Source organism: Falco naumanni, chromosome 2, assembly GCF_017639655.2.
Source record: "Falco naumanni isolate bFalNau1 chromosome 2, bFalNau1.pat, whole genome shotgun sequence".
In the NCBI taxonomy this organism is placed as follows: Eukaryota; Metazoa; Chordata; class Aves; order Falconiformes; family Falconidae; genus Falco; species Falco naumanni.
The window spans coordinates 69643977-69658845 of NC_054055.1; the positions used below are offsets into that span (position 1 = coordinate 69643977).

Sequence of the window (14869 nt, forward strand, 5' to 3'; positions counted from 1 at the left end):
TGACATTTAGTTGTCCTAAATTGCCTTTTTGGTTTTTAACTGTTTTCTGGAATATCTCAGCTACTCTGAGGTCAAAATCTGTAGGCAAGTTGCAGTTACCAGTCTGGACACTCAAGTCCCAAACATGTCCTTTGGTGTTTCTTTCTCCTGGGTGCAGGCCATAGAACAGAACAGAGGAAGGCAATATCAGCTTCTGCCCATAGCATTGCATGTGCCCAACTACTGTAATTTAAATCTATGTCCAAACCTCTACAAAGATCATGTTCCCCTCTTTCCTGCAGTGTTTTGTTGGAAAGAAAGCTTGATATAAACATACAAGAATGTGTGTCTTCTCCGAGCCACTAAGTACCTTGATACAGCACTTTAAAGTGATACGAGAACAAATGCAGTGGTCCCAAAAGGAAAATTGTGGTTTGGTTCGTATAAAAGCTTTGTTATTTTCTCTGAAGCTGTTCACAAAGGGCCCTAGAGATACAAACATTGCTCTTCTCTGCTCCTCATATGTCTAATGGCCTGGCTGGTGCCATTGTTTCTGTCTCTTCTTCTGACTCATACTCCTCTACTTCTGCCACAGCAAATCGAGACTTTGGCATTAGAGCTCGATTGTCTGCTCTAGTGAAACGATGCTGGCTGATTGAATTTCCTCTTCGATTTGACAGATTGGATGGGCCTGCTCGTCTATCCAAGTGTGCCATTGGAATCAGCTCTTCCTGGTGGTGCTTTGCTTCAAGCGGCTGTAGTCGAGGCTGGGGTCTGAACATTCCTGGGAATGCAGCATCAGAGCCACTTCTGTGGTGATCTGAAGAAAAATAGACAAAAAATTCATATTTTGAGGAAAAGAGAAACACCATGGTATTGGCAAGGACAGTTAAAGGGTATTCAATACAATACAGCATTATGGTTTTAAACCCTGGAACCAAAGCATTTTAAATAATTACTATAGAATAAAAGAGCAGTTAAGAACTAAAAATAACCCTATTTTTTTATTTTTATCCTGAAGCTGGTGTTTAAAAGATTTTATTGATCTTGCCTCTACCCTGAAACCGCAGCAAATAAGCACATTCAGCTATCTTTAACTGCCTCGCAGAGCTGCTCAATGCCTTCACAGGACAAGAAAGCTCTTTTCTGTAGTTTTCAGTTTTCTACGAATTTGACAAGTATACCTAGTACCATGGTTGAAAAGCATTGTGAAACTCATAGCAGAAGACAAAAATGTGATGAAGGAGAAGACTCCAGTGCCATTGAAAATCTAGTTTACCACTCACCAGTGATTAGCAACTGGGAAGAAAACAGTTTCACCTGAAACCAGGAGTTTGACTCGAGGGCACTTTGATTACATTGGGTGTGTCAGACCTGCTCTTACCAGCTTGCTTTGCCATAAGTACACAATAAAAATTTGCCCGCAGTAGGCTAATAACTGGATTTCTCATTCTGTTGAGTTTACAGAATATACTTTTTCACTTTTCTTAAAGCCACTCGTAGTCTGCCTATGCACTAGCAAATTAGTTAATTTAAGAAACAGCACATAACAAGCTAGGAGGTTTTTGGAGACAAACACATAGGTGTATGAATAATAAGACTATATTCTGCTGCAGTTAAAGCACAAGTGTATTGCTTAGTCAGTCAAAATTTATCAAGTAATTGCAGCCTAATAACTCTTACATTATTTTAAGGTAAAGCTTACTTCACAGTTGGCACAAAGTAAGAATCTGTGCACCAGCACTTACATCTATCAAAAGGACACAGATTTCTTTAACAGCAGAACCTGCTTCTCATAGGCCACGTGGGCATATCACACCATAAGCAAGAAAATACAATAGGTTTTCTCAGATTTGAAGGGCTTCTACTTAGCCCTTTGGGAGCATTGCCGCTACAAAGTATGAATGATACATACTGTCAAAGAAATAATTCATTTGAATGAGTGGCAGAAAGAGCTGATAGGTGATTTAAGGATCTATTTGTGGTCATTTCTGACCTCTTAGTTATGAAACTTTCTGCACATGCTATATATAAGAGCTAGATAAAGCTCACTGGACAATGCATGTTCCAGGAGGGGTTCTAGAAATAGAAAGACGAGATGGCATTTATCTCTGTAAATGCATATGTGCCTTTATGAGATTGTAATTCTAATTTCCTACATATGGAGTATGTTTCTTCTCAGTTCTCAAGTGCAATTCACCTCAACCTAGAACAGTTTATGAGAGGAGTTTAGGGCGGCTTCCTCCTGCTGTGGACACCTAGAGTGGTGTGAATGCTACACAATGGACCTAAGTTGGGGCCAGAAGCTGGATCAAGAAGTCTAATTATTTAGATAGATCACAAGGCAGGGCTCAAATACAGGCCTAGCTATTAGTAAAATGTACTTGCATTCACTGCTTCAGAATTTACCTTTCTGCCTGCTGAAATAATATGCTGGTCTCCTATTGAAGGACTTGGTCCCTTGAAAGAGTTTGAAATGTTTTTAGGTCTGAGGCTGCTGTGTAGAACAATTTGAATCTTTCAGAAGACACATTTCCCCCACCATGACATCCCAACAAACAGAAACGAATCAGCTGTATGATAAAAAATATATATATATCCCCTTGACTAACTTATATTTTCCCTTCTAAATAGAACCTATGGGTTTCTGTTCTGCTGCCATCATGTGTGAGTTCCCAGCCCCAAGGGGATGCTTTGCCTACACAGATCTCTCTTGGTTTCACCTCTTTCACAGTAAAACGGGGGTGGGGGGTGGGGTGGGGGGGTGGGACGATGACGACGGACAGATGACAATTTTACACCTCCAGGAAACAAACTGTTGTTGACATTTTTGATATAAAGGTTACAAATACGTTTAAAATAGCTATAGTTTATTTTGCCAGAAATTAAAAAGAATTTTTCTGAGGAACTCAAATGCCTTTCAGGTTCATATAAACTCAGAAAGGAGTCAGAGAGATTACAGATTACAGTGATGAACATTCAAGTGTCCTAAATTCCATGTTTTCTGTGACAGTGTTCTGATGTTTCCTTGGGCAATTCAGTGTTGTTCCCTCCCTAAGCTCTGTCTCCTTACTTAAGTGAGACACTGCATTTTACTGTGTACATATGATAACCTGAGAATGCCTGATAACTGTATCCAGTAATAGCAGTATTACTACAGAAATATTCACAGGGAGTAAGCTGGGAATAGGGGAGAAGAGATCAGCTGCTCAAGAACAGACTTTGCCAGGATTTTTTGTTAGGTTATGTGATTAAAGGCTCATCTCCACAAACAGAAAGGAGACCTCTGAGGTACAAGGGCAAGTGGAGGAGACCCCAGTACTCCCATCAGTGGGAAAAGCCTAAGTCCCTGCCCTGATCTATGATAGGGGTGATTATCCCCATGAGCAGGGTCAGACACACCAGGATGAGCCAACTGAGAGACTCTCCCCAGGGCACCTCATGGAGTGGAGTGTGGAGGGGTAAGCGGCTTGTTATTGGGATACCACGGGGGAGCATTTTGGGGCCAAACAAGACTTATGATTCCATGTTTAGGGCAGGAACCAAAGACAGGGAAAGGAAGGGATCAGATTGGATTAAGGAGCAACAAATACAGGAAAATGGAGGAAGAAGGGGATGAAAAGGGCCAGTTAGTATGTGTATCTGGTAATGCCCTGCACCTGATCAGCACAATCTGTCCTGTTTTCTCATTTAACTTTACTTCTGACTGTGTACCTTCAGCAGCAGCTCCCTACACTCTGTGCCTGTGTGTGTGGAGGCCTGAGTGCCAGAAGCTGGAGGGATTAGGATGCATGAATATTCTGTGGATGCATATGTCAGTGCAAAATCAGTAGCAATCACCAAGCCAGAATAGCCATCAAGTAGGATAAGAGGCTTGGGAACCAACTGTTGGAGCAGCCGTGAGTCTGGGACAGAGACTGGGGAGAGCAGAAGGTCTATGAGTTGACTACTGGAGGGGGAAGGAGGTCCAGACTGGTGACTGAAGGGACCATGGGGTCTGTGGTTGGCTATTGGTAAGGCCACAATCTGGAGCCGGTACCAAAGACACGTGCTTGCAGGTGTTTGTTCCTGTGTGTGAGGCAAAGTGAGACCAGGGGATTCAGGACCCTGCTATAGGGAAGACTTGCTGTCCAAGGCCAGCTACTGGAGGGAACTACAGTGCATGGAATGGGGTGGAAGAGCATCTGTGCAGGTGTGTGTGTGCGCACACACATGTGTGTGTATGTGTGTGTGTGTGTAGGTCTGAGTACCAGTAGCTGCCATGGGGCTGTGTCCCCAGCGGCTCACATGCCCAAGTGCCAACAAATGAGCAAATGGAAGGGCCAGGGCCAGCTACCAGGCAGAGTGTGTATCTAAGACCAGCTGCTGGGGGATTTAGGTAGCATGTATTCATACATAATTGTCTACTAACAGGCTATTGTCCTGATCAGCCAGAGAGGGGATCAGGAAAAGACGATCAGTGCTGTTTGTGTTTGTATGAGTGCTGTGCCCTGTTCATGCTGCTCCGTGTGTCCAGCCGTGTGCACTGAATTACATGTTGGGGGATGGTGCCTGTTGGGAATACCTGCTTGGTCTTGCTACCCACCTGGGTACCTGGGGGCATTGAGCTGTGGCAGCCTCACCTCGACTGGGTGACAGGTTCAGAAACTCCTAACTACTTTTTATGCAGTTGTGTCTGTGGGGCTGCAGGGAACAGATAATTTGCTTACCTGGGTTTACATGAATGCCCTCATGGCCAGGCTGACTGCAGGGATCATAGGAATATTTGTGCAAGAGGGAAAACAGAGAAAACTAGGCAGTGCTGGAACAAGATAGAAGCTGCTGCAGTAATGACCATATGAACACCACAGGTAAAAAAAGGAGAGAAGGCTGTCACTCTTACAAAGAGACTAGGGACTTCTGTGAGAACATTCATAAACTGTTAAATCCACTGAGCAACTGGCCAAGTCGCTTTCACTGCTGGTAGGACACAGAGTAAAGTACTTCTGTTACCTGTAAATGTAACACGCCTGGCTTTTCGTCTAGTGGGCTGGCTGGGGCCCTGAGGCAAAGAGAGGTAGCGTACTTCCATGGTACCAGCCTGTGTATGAGAAAGAAATGTGTTCAGTGTCTGTGACGCGTCTGCAATTTGCAGTTATTTGATGGCATGGTTACGTGTTTTTTCTGTTGCTTCTGCACCTTTACAGCCAAATTTAGAGAGGTGTGAAGATCAATGCTTGGTTTGGATGGCTGAACTCAACATCAGCTCCAGTGAAAATGTCTGGGTCTGATATAATAGCCCTAGAGGGTTTTTTGCAGTCAGCAGAGAGAAATGTGTTCTTCTAAGATTCACCTTTCCTATTTCCTTTCCTATTAAAGTGACAATTTTAAATAAAATTAACATACCCCACAAGAACGTATTTCTCTTAATTGATTATCTCAGCTGTAAATGTTTATAATATCCAATACCTACATCTAGTGAGACAAATCCTACTCTGATGGATCAAGAGCCCAAATTGTCAGTGCAATGTGTCAAGGACTTTGCATTAGGCCTTTTGTAATTATATGACATTTTGCACATGCCAGAACAACGCAAATTACATTATTTTACTACTTACAGCCGTGAGGCTGTAAAAGGCTTTAAGAGGTAGGACATGAAAATGTTGCTGTCCACATGCCAAGTGAAGATCTTTCTTCTTAGGTGCTGCAAGATGGCACTGGGAAATGTACCCCTTTTAGTTACTGAAAAAAGCATATAAGAATGGGTATCTCTTTCCTTATTTACAGAGAAGCAGAGGCATTTTTTACATGAATAGTAGTTTATATAACAGGTACCGGTCTGCCCCAAGGTAAACTGTTTCCCTTCCTGCAACTCTGTCTCAGGCTGTGCTGCCGACGGATGAGGATTTCTTGGGCTTGCTTCTCATTTGTGCTGGTAGGCAGGTTGTGTCGGTTGTACGCTGGTGCCTGAAACACAAAATGCACCCAGCTGATTTTCTTTGTGCTTGCAATGTTAATAACCTTGTGCAGTCTTGGTCGATCACGGGGCCAAGGGGATACCTTGGGGAGCTCAGTCACCATCTCAGCCACCACAGATCTCTGGTATCACATGGAAAAATTAGCCTTGTACTAACCTCACTGCTGCAAAGCAAGATGGGAGGAAGCACAAATACAGCTGGCAGCCGCAGACCTCAAGGGCTGCATTTTGATGCCATTTTTGATAGAGTCTTGCCTGCTCAAATTGCACCATAAAAATATATTTACCTACACAAGGCTGTTAACATCTTTGGGCTTGTGTTCCCTTTGTCATTCCTCTTCCCATCACATAACTGGAACCTACAGATCTGAGGCACCCAAGAGAGAGATAGCTGGGTAACCTCCCTCTGAGCCTTGGTACTAAATATTAGTGAGCCAGAAGCAAGTTGCAGATGAGCCTGGGAGCAAAAAGACTATATTAAGAAGAGTACACCTCCAGAATGACATGCACAGTTGAGCTTCCTTTCTATATTTGGACAACCCGCACCTTAATATTACCCTAAAACTAAGCATCTTTTAGGACAAGCTTTTCAATTTATCACGTACATCTAGTGAAAGAAGGAAAATAATTATGTGCCTTAAATAGATAAATTTACTTAAGCTTATAAGCCCTCTTAAAAAGCAGAATCTGATCTCAGTCTCACTTGCAAGGTTCCTTATAAAGTTGATCTGGTGAGCCAGAGCATTACCGTGCCTTCAGAGTTGAAGTATTAGCAGTGGCATTATTTTACTTCCAATCTTTCATTTCCAAAAGCACAGTTCTCAATAGGAAGCGACTGGCGCAAATAGTCATTACTGTAATTGATTTTGAAGAGAGAGAGTTCATTTCAGTAATCTAAGAGACAGCCATATATGCAAATTGTTGCTGGTAAGATAAGAAATTATCATAAGGATAATTGGCCATGGCAAATCAAACAATATTAAGAATGAAAATCATATTAATAATGACACATTTAAATGAGCAGGGCCTAGCATTTTCTAGTAAATGTGTGTTACGTGAGTTAGCTCCATTTGTTCATGTAATTTCAAGGTTACTATAATATAATCTCTACCACTCATTGCTGCCAGAGAGCACTCAGTTGTATATTCCAGGCCCAAGACTGGATTAAGTAGATGTTATACACTGGAATGCCTCAGAAACAGTACAAATTTCTGCCAAACAAGTCTCTGCTGAGGTATTATCATCCCTATTTTACGCGGGGGCGTGGGGAAAACAAGCCAGACGTGTAAAGCAAAGCTCCAGAGGAGGTGGAATTTGTCCTGTTTTTCCTTTCCCCTCCTGTGGCTCGGGTACACTGTTGCTCCCGCACAGACGGCGGGATTTACCAGCCTCTCGGGTGACTTTGGGCTATGCAGTGTTTACCGCTGCCGGTCCACCCACCTCCACAGGTGAGTTTCAACTGCTGCTGGCGACCTGCCAGCCGGCTGCCTCCCACAAAGCCCTGCCGCCCTCCCCGGGTGCCGGGCAGCTGCCTGCCGGGCCTGGGCCCACGGGGCCGCCTGCAGCCCTGCGGGCCCGGAGGGCCTGGGGCCTCCGCCCACCGCCCACCCCGGGTGTGTGGCAGCCAAGGGAAGGCGGTGTCTGGGTCGCAGGTGGCCGCGCAGCGAGGGAAGCCTGACCTCTACAGCTCAGCCACAGGTTTTCCTGGCTTTTCGAGCTGCTGGTGAAAAGCTGCTGGAAAACACCTGCTTTCCTTTTTCCCACCCAGGAACGAGCCCCGCGCCAGGGCTCCTTCCCCGCCTTCCCTTGCCCGTGCAGCTCCAGGCTGGGGGTGGCTGCGGGCTCCAGGCCCGTGTCTCCCACCAGCGAGACCCCGGGGCTGACCCCGGTGCTACCACCCACCGTGGCTGCCATGTGGGGAGGGCAAACAAGAGGTTTCAGTCCGCAAATAGCGTGTGATAGCAGGTGGCTTACACACCCTTTGTCGCACTTGATACAGGTTATGTGCCAGGACATCTCGCATGGAATTGACCTCTGTGGGGGAGAGCCTATGCACACGCCGATTGCTACCGCTCCTGTAAATAAAAAAAGAAGTTTAAACATGATATTGATCAGTTGATTAAATACTATTCTCATTAAATCATGCACGATCTATTTTTAGTGCTACAACAGAAGGCTATGAAGAGCCTTTCAGTCACCAGTGACACCCCAAAATCATCCAAAGATGAATAAAAGAGATTTTGCTCTTTCGCAGGTTTTGTCTTCTGGGTAGTCAGAATGGACCCTAAGCCCTCAAACAGATGGCAGCAGAAACTTCTTTCTCAAAGCCTGATAAGGAAGTTCCTATTTAAGGATTAGATTGAGCAACAGCCAGCTGTGTGCTGGGGAGGGCACCGTAAGCTTCCTCCTCTGCTGGAATACATCCTTCAGCACGCTCAGGCAGCCTGTGCTTTGAGGTTCTACTGGATTTAACTCCTTTGAGAAAGTGCGGCAAATCCTTAAGAACTAAAGCACATGCAAATTAAGGAGTCTGAGAGACCTGCCCTGTGGTGAGGAGAACATCTAGGTTTTCCTTGCTGCTGAGCCTGTTTCTCCATTTAAAATGAAAGAACTACCTAAAAGATAGCAATCTTCGTCTTTTTAACAAACTGTGACAAGGAGCCCAGGGTCCATTGTAGCTGTCTGGCTTTTTCACTAGCAAAACAAGGGAGGAGGGCTACTGTGAAATGTTAACTGGTTTTACTAAATCAGTCAATCTGTGTGAGAGTTAGGGTTGGGCTGGATTCCCAAGAAAAGAAAGGGAAATAGATAGTGATCATCCAGGATGAGATCAGCCTGAGTTAATCTCGTTGTTTCTGGTTTTTTCCTTTCGCCATTTTGATTTCTTGCCTCTTTTTTTCCAGTTATTTATATATTATATATATAAAAATATATATATTATATAAAAAGTCTTTATTCTCAGTTAAGTGATGTCCTTGAAATGTCTGTAAATTGTGCAATTAAAAAATGGGTTATGATCAGTGTACCGTATTGCCAAAGTTTTGTGTGCATCTATTTTGTACTCCCTCTAAAATAAATTAGAAACTTGTAATGGCAAAGGAAGATGGATTCATGCTAAACTAAGCTTATGCTGTAAACATAGGAAAAAGGTTGGAATTTGCAATTACAGCTGGTTAAACGAGACTACCACTGTTTTGTGCTCTAATCTAACATGAATGTCTTGAAAACTTGTAGGACCACTAAGGGCTGCCTGGACTCTACATTTTACTGCCTCTTGCCATGAAGTACACAGAAAGCACTGGTGGCCTGGCCCTGTCCAAAGTCCCTGGAAGATAAGAATTAATTCCTCATAATTTAAAAGTTTTGGAAAGTGTGTTCATTCTGCATCAGACCAAAAGTGAGATCTGCCAAATTTTTCATGAAGAAAAAAGAAAGAAACTGACTGTAGGTTAAGGTGTAGTGTTAAAGGTAGGGCTGGGCTAACCAATAGGTTAAGGAGCTCACTGAGGCATGAGAGTTCCATGAGTCTACCACACAGCTACTGGCAAGCCAGAGTGACAGAAAAGAACTCCCTTTCTGGATTTTACCAGAAACCTTATCCTGGCCATGATAAATCCTTCTCAACGAATGTTTAATTGACATTCATCAATTCTCAACAACAGGAACAGCAGCAAAGCTGGGTATTTACTAGCAGGGAAAAAAGACCATTACAGCCACCCAATTCCAGGCCAGTTGGGTGGGTAGGTTGGTTGGTTTTTCACTTACGTTCAGCTCTCAGGGATAACACTGAGAGGATCCAGGGATGCCACCAAGTGTCCAGGCTTAGGTGTAATACACCTTTGTTCCATACCAGGTCTGGCATGTCACAGGCTGTGGAACAGCCCACGTATGCCACTTTCCATAGCAAGGAAAGCAGTCTGTCTGCTGTCAGCAGCTCCTAGCTGCTGTCCCTTTGCACAACCTAGGTACACCTGGGAAAGCAAACAGAAGCACAGCCCCTGGGAACTAATGGCAAGCTAGCCTGTCAACGACTAGTGGTCTTTCAAGGGCAGGCTTGGCTTATTTGTGTAATGCAAATTGAACTGACACAGTTGATGCAGACAGCTTTGACATCGTAGGGAATAACTCTCTCTCTGGTCTGCACTTCACTGAATGTCTCCACAGGGTCTTTATACTTACAGTCTGGAATAAATAGGGGAAAACAACTAAATAGGAGAAAGCAAAACTCTTCTGGGAAGACATCAGATCATCTCTTTACTTTTCCAGTTGCATACCTGACCGCCTCCACATGCCAGCACAGAAGTAGGCAGTCCCAAGTCATTTCAAGGCTTATCATTCTGCTCTTAAAGTGACTTAAATAGAATAAATGCATTGCCCTGAGTTTCAGCTGAGCTGGGATAGAAAGAGAACAAACAGCATGAAGATAGTCTGTATTGTTCTGAAGCACAAATAAAAAATGTGTACTCTTTCCATGGGATTAGATATTAACCTACCAAACTGATAACAATGCCCAGGTATGGTAATAAGGAACAGATTGCTTTTACATTTTGTAATATACAACACATCTAAAAAGAACTTTCAAAAAAAACCCAAACAAGTTTGGTATGTTACCAAACCCATAAAGCAATTCTTATTGAAACTATTTCTTTGTTCTTATTGAAACTGTTTCTTTGTTCTTACTGAACCTTCCAGCATGTTACAACAAAGCACAGCACAGGAGATATATTTGTGAAGAAAATACTGAAATGATAATATACCATGAAAACAGACCATCTCTTTGTAAAGAGTACCATGACAATATCTCTTTCTCCTTTAGACACATAGTTGATACATGGAGGAAATAAAATGCCTTCCACAATCCTTGTAAGATTACTTTTTATATATTATATCTAAATTTTTGAACTTTGTGAATTCTCCACCAATCTTCACCAGCCCTGTGAGGGAAGTAACATTCCTCAGACACAGCTCTTGAGCAACTACACCACCACAAAAGACAACATAGCACTTTATTCTGATCTGTACTGTACTGATACGTTTTAGAATTTACTCCTACCAAAGTCAGTATTTGCAGCAATATGAAGCCAACATTATGTAAGCTCAGCATCAAACCAACTCTCTCTAATGAGCACATTTCCTCCAAAAAACAGCCATACAAACACAGTTCTGATAATATCTGCCTGGCTCTGCTTTTGCCATTTATATCCTTATTTCTAAGGCTTATATTCTCCAAAACATTATAACAAAATGCTCTATTTTCATTCAAATGTAGAATCCTTGTTGTTTGAGTCGGTGGGGAAATCTCTCCAGTCCACACTAGAAATATTTACTGCACATTGGACATCCACTCGCATCTGCAGGAATTACATCAGCATGAATGTAATTTCTGAGAATAATGCTAATTCACAGCAACTGAGATCTGCTTTGATTGTTACAGAGCCTTTCCCCTCATGTGCTTAAAGGCTGCAGACCTGATCAGAAATATTGGTGCAAGAGTTTTCACACTACTCTGGCACTGCAAATATTGCTTTACCTTCTCTATGTTGGAATTTAATACCAAATCTCTACTTGCTCATGGCCAGATTTTTGTATCCTCACTGAAGATGGGGGTTTTAGGTACAAGCTTTCTCAGTGGTAACAATTAAACAATTTACAAATACATTCAGAAAGATTTTAGTCTTAAGCAGGTTTACATAATTGCTCAGAGGAATGAAGATGTAAGAACTGCTGCATTGGCTCAGACCAAAGATCCAATAACTAGCTCACTGTCTGGTCTCTTCCAGATGACACCTGGAACAGCAGACACCTGGACAACTGTGGACACCTATCAACAAACAGAGCTGGGAAAATAGCTCTTTTCCTAGAACACTCTCACAGCCTCCAAGAATCAGAATGTTTCTGAGCCATAGACTGCACTTTGTTTTTTGAAGTTGACACTTCATTTTTAAAAATGCTGTCTCAGTAGAAGAACCTGTGCATCAGAGGTTGATGCACAGTAAAATTCAATTCCAGAGTAGAGATGGCAAAAATTAGTCCATCATATCAGCTGTTTGTTATGGAATGTTTTCCAATCATAATTCTCATCTTTGGAGTGAATTTCTGAACTACAGTGAAGCATTTTTTCTTATTTGCTCTTTCCCTCAAGAAGAGGAAGATGGTTTGATTGTCATAGTTTGTCTACCAACCTTGCACATTTTCTCTTGGCTCAGAACAGGTAAGGAAATACAGCAGACAAAAAGGAGCTTGTCAGACATGCAATACTTTTTCAGTATCATCCATTCAGCAAAGAATGATTTAGAAAGAAAAGCGCTAGGTCTTATGCAGTTTCAAGAAAGCAGAGGAATATTGATGTGATTAAGCCAAAGTTTCAAGAAAGATTTTAATTTAACATCCAGCTGGTATTTGGACTTTCTGGTATGGGTTGGGATGATCATTGAAAAAATAAAATATCCTGGGACCTGCCAGTGGCTGCTGCAAAATGGAGAGGGGTTGAAAGATCTAGCAGCAGAGAACAAGCAGTAGCAGCAACAACGGTCAGCAGGAGCCCAGGAAAGAGTTTGTGGGGGCAAGTGCCATAAGCTGTACAGACACTCTACACAGTGGGTTGCAAGGTGAGGATAAATACATCCACAACAGTTAAAGTATGCAGGAATGAAGATTTGTACAGACTTCTCTCGCACAGGGTAGTTCCTTCAGTGGTACCTTTGGAGATCCCACCAGCTTTCTCTCATCATCTGTCTGATGCCCAGTTGCATTAATGTTTTGTAGAATCATAGAATCACAGAATAGTTTGGATTGGAAGGGAACTTAAAGATCATCTAGTCCAACCCTCCTGCAGTGAGCAGGGACACCTCTAACTAGGTCAGGTTGCTCAGAGCCCTGTCCAACCTGACCTTGAATGTTTCCAGGGATGGGGCATCTACCACCTCTCTGGGCAACCTGTGCCAGTGTCTCACCACCCTCATTGTAAAAAATTTATTCCTTATATCTAGTTTAAAACTATTCTCTTTCAGTTTACCTATCGCAACAAGTGCTACTAAAATATTTGTCCTCATCTTACTTATGAGCCCCTTTTAAGTATTGAAATTCTGCAATAAGGTCTCCCAGACCCTTTTCTTCAGGCTGAACAACCCCAGCTCTCTCAGGCTTTCTCCACAGGAGAGGTGTTCCATCCCTCAGATCATCTTTGTGGCGCTCCTCTGGACCCGCTCCGACAGGTCCATGTCTCTCCTGTGCTGAGGACCCCAGAGCTGGATGCAGCACTGCAGGTGGGGTCTCACCCGACCAGAGCAGAGGGGCAAAATCACCTCCCTCGACCTGCTGGCCACGCTGCTTTTGATGCAGCCCAGGATACTGTTGGCTTTCTGGGCTGCAAGTGCACATTGTTGGCTCATGTCCAGCTTTTCATCTACCAGTATCTCTCTAGGTTCTACTCCACAGGGCTGCTCTCAATGTCTGATTGGACAAATTTGGTACAGAAATACCCAAATATGGCAAGACAGTTTGAGGGACTGCAAACTAAAGTAGCAAAAATTGCAAATGCTACAAGGAAATCTGCTGTCAGCAAAAAAATTGTGATTGGGATAAAGGAGTTGGGACCTGTACTCTAAGCACTCCTGCAGGTCTCTTGGCACCTAGCAGTGATGAGCAAACCCCACTGACCAGGTAAGTGACGAGTGCAACCACCTTGAACCACTGCTGTGATTTAAGGCAGGCAGAGTGGCTTCTGCACCTGACTCATGATTCCTCTTCACAACTGCCCATCACTGAAGAGATGCAGGGGAAATGTCCCTGGTTTTAATTTTCACTCTGTGAACAATGACCCAAACTGCAAATAGGATGAGCACCAAATTACCAGCAAAGAACAGCAGCTTCTCATAACTGTCTTTTTTTTCCTTACATTTCTATTGAAGTCATAAAATCCTTTGGGTATTTCCTCACTTTTGCCCCCTTCGTTCCTTCCCCTCCTCTGCAAAGAATCAGGGGGATCAGGAACAAAAGGTCAGTACTCACTGTAAAGAAGCTGAGGATGGTTGTGAAATTTTCATGCCACTCTCAGCCATCTCGATGGCCAGTTTTATCTCCATCTTTTTGTACAATGACACAATGCTGGATTTGGGCTGGTGTTCTCGAATTAAGATTTTCTTCAAATACTTATTGTCAAACTTCTTAAATCTGCAAAACAGATATTAAAATCAAAGTGTAAAAAAAGGAAATGTGTTTTTATTTCTGTGGTACAGGCTGATCTTCATTCAAATGCACACATGTATAATTCAGTGGTGGAAACAATCCAAATTGGAGGCACCTGTGGACTCCTGAAGGTCTAGTGAGCGGAGACCTTTAGGGGGACATTTGCATCGGTCTACTGGTCCACAGAGACTGCAAAGCCAATCAGACAAAAGGAAAGAAACAAGCTGCAATCAGAGCAAAAAAGAGGGCTGGGTGTGTGTTTGCATATAACACTGCTATATTTGTCAGAAAAGAATACGGCCAGTCTCCACGCTTTTGTACAAATGTTGTATTCTTGTAGGGCATAACAGCAGCAGCTGCTTTTACAGTAATCCTGGCCTATTCAGCCAGCCACCAATGAGGCTCTAAATGGCCCAGCAGTTACAGTAGTTTGGGCCCATTATGTTGCTGATAATTTTGCATCCTGACAATTTAGAGCAAAGAAAATACATTTCTTTGTATTCTGAATAACAGAGAAATTGAATGGACCACAAAATACTATGTGTTCACATGCTGCAGATTGTAAAATAGCATTAATGTGTGGCATAATTTGAATGTGAATGTGTCTGTGGCTTTGGAACAGGTATGTGCTTTCAGGCAGACGTTTAGCAGAGCAACAACAGACTTTAGGCTTCTTTCAAAGGAACAGTTTACCACAGCAAGGTAATGTGCTCCACAATGCTAGAAAAAGCACTACAGTTTGTAGTC

The 14869-nt window shown here is 43.1% G+C and overlaps 1 protein-coding gene across 1 annotated transcript in view; it reads right to left on the reverse strand.

Moving 5' to 3' along the window:
* Positions 1-334: 334 nt before the first annotated feature.
* Positions 335-14869, reverse strand: part of SLC9A4 (solute carrier family 9 member A4) — a 37163-nt gene continuing 22628 nt past the window's right edge. The window contains exons 8-12 of the mRNA XM_040584059.1: positions 13946-14107; positions 7914-8010; positions 5794-5925; positions 4972-5059; positions 335-799 (exon numbers count right to left, since the gene is read on the reverse strand). Coding sequence (XP_040439993.1) covers positions 498-799; positions 4972-5059; positions 5794-5925; positions 7914-8010; positions 13946-14107 — 781 coding nt within the window. The 3' untranslated portion in view covers positions 335-497. The remainder of the gene's footprint in view (positions 800-4971; positions 5060-5793; positions 5926-7913; positions 8011-13945; positions 14108-14869) is intronic.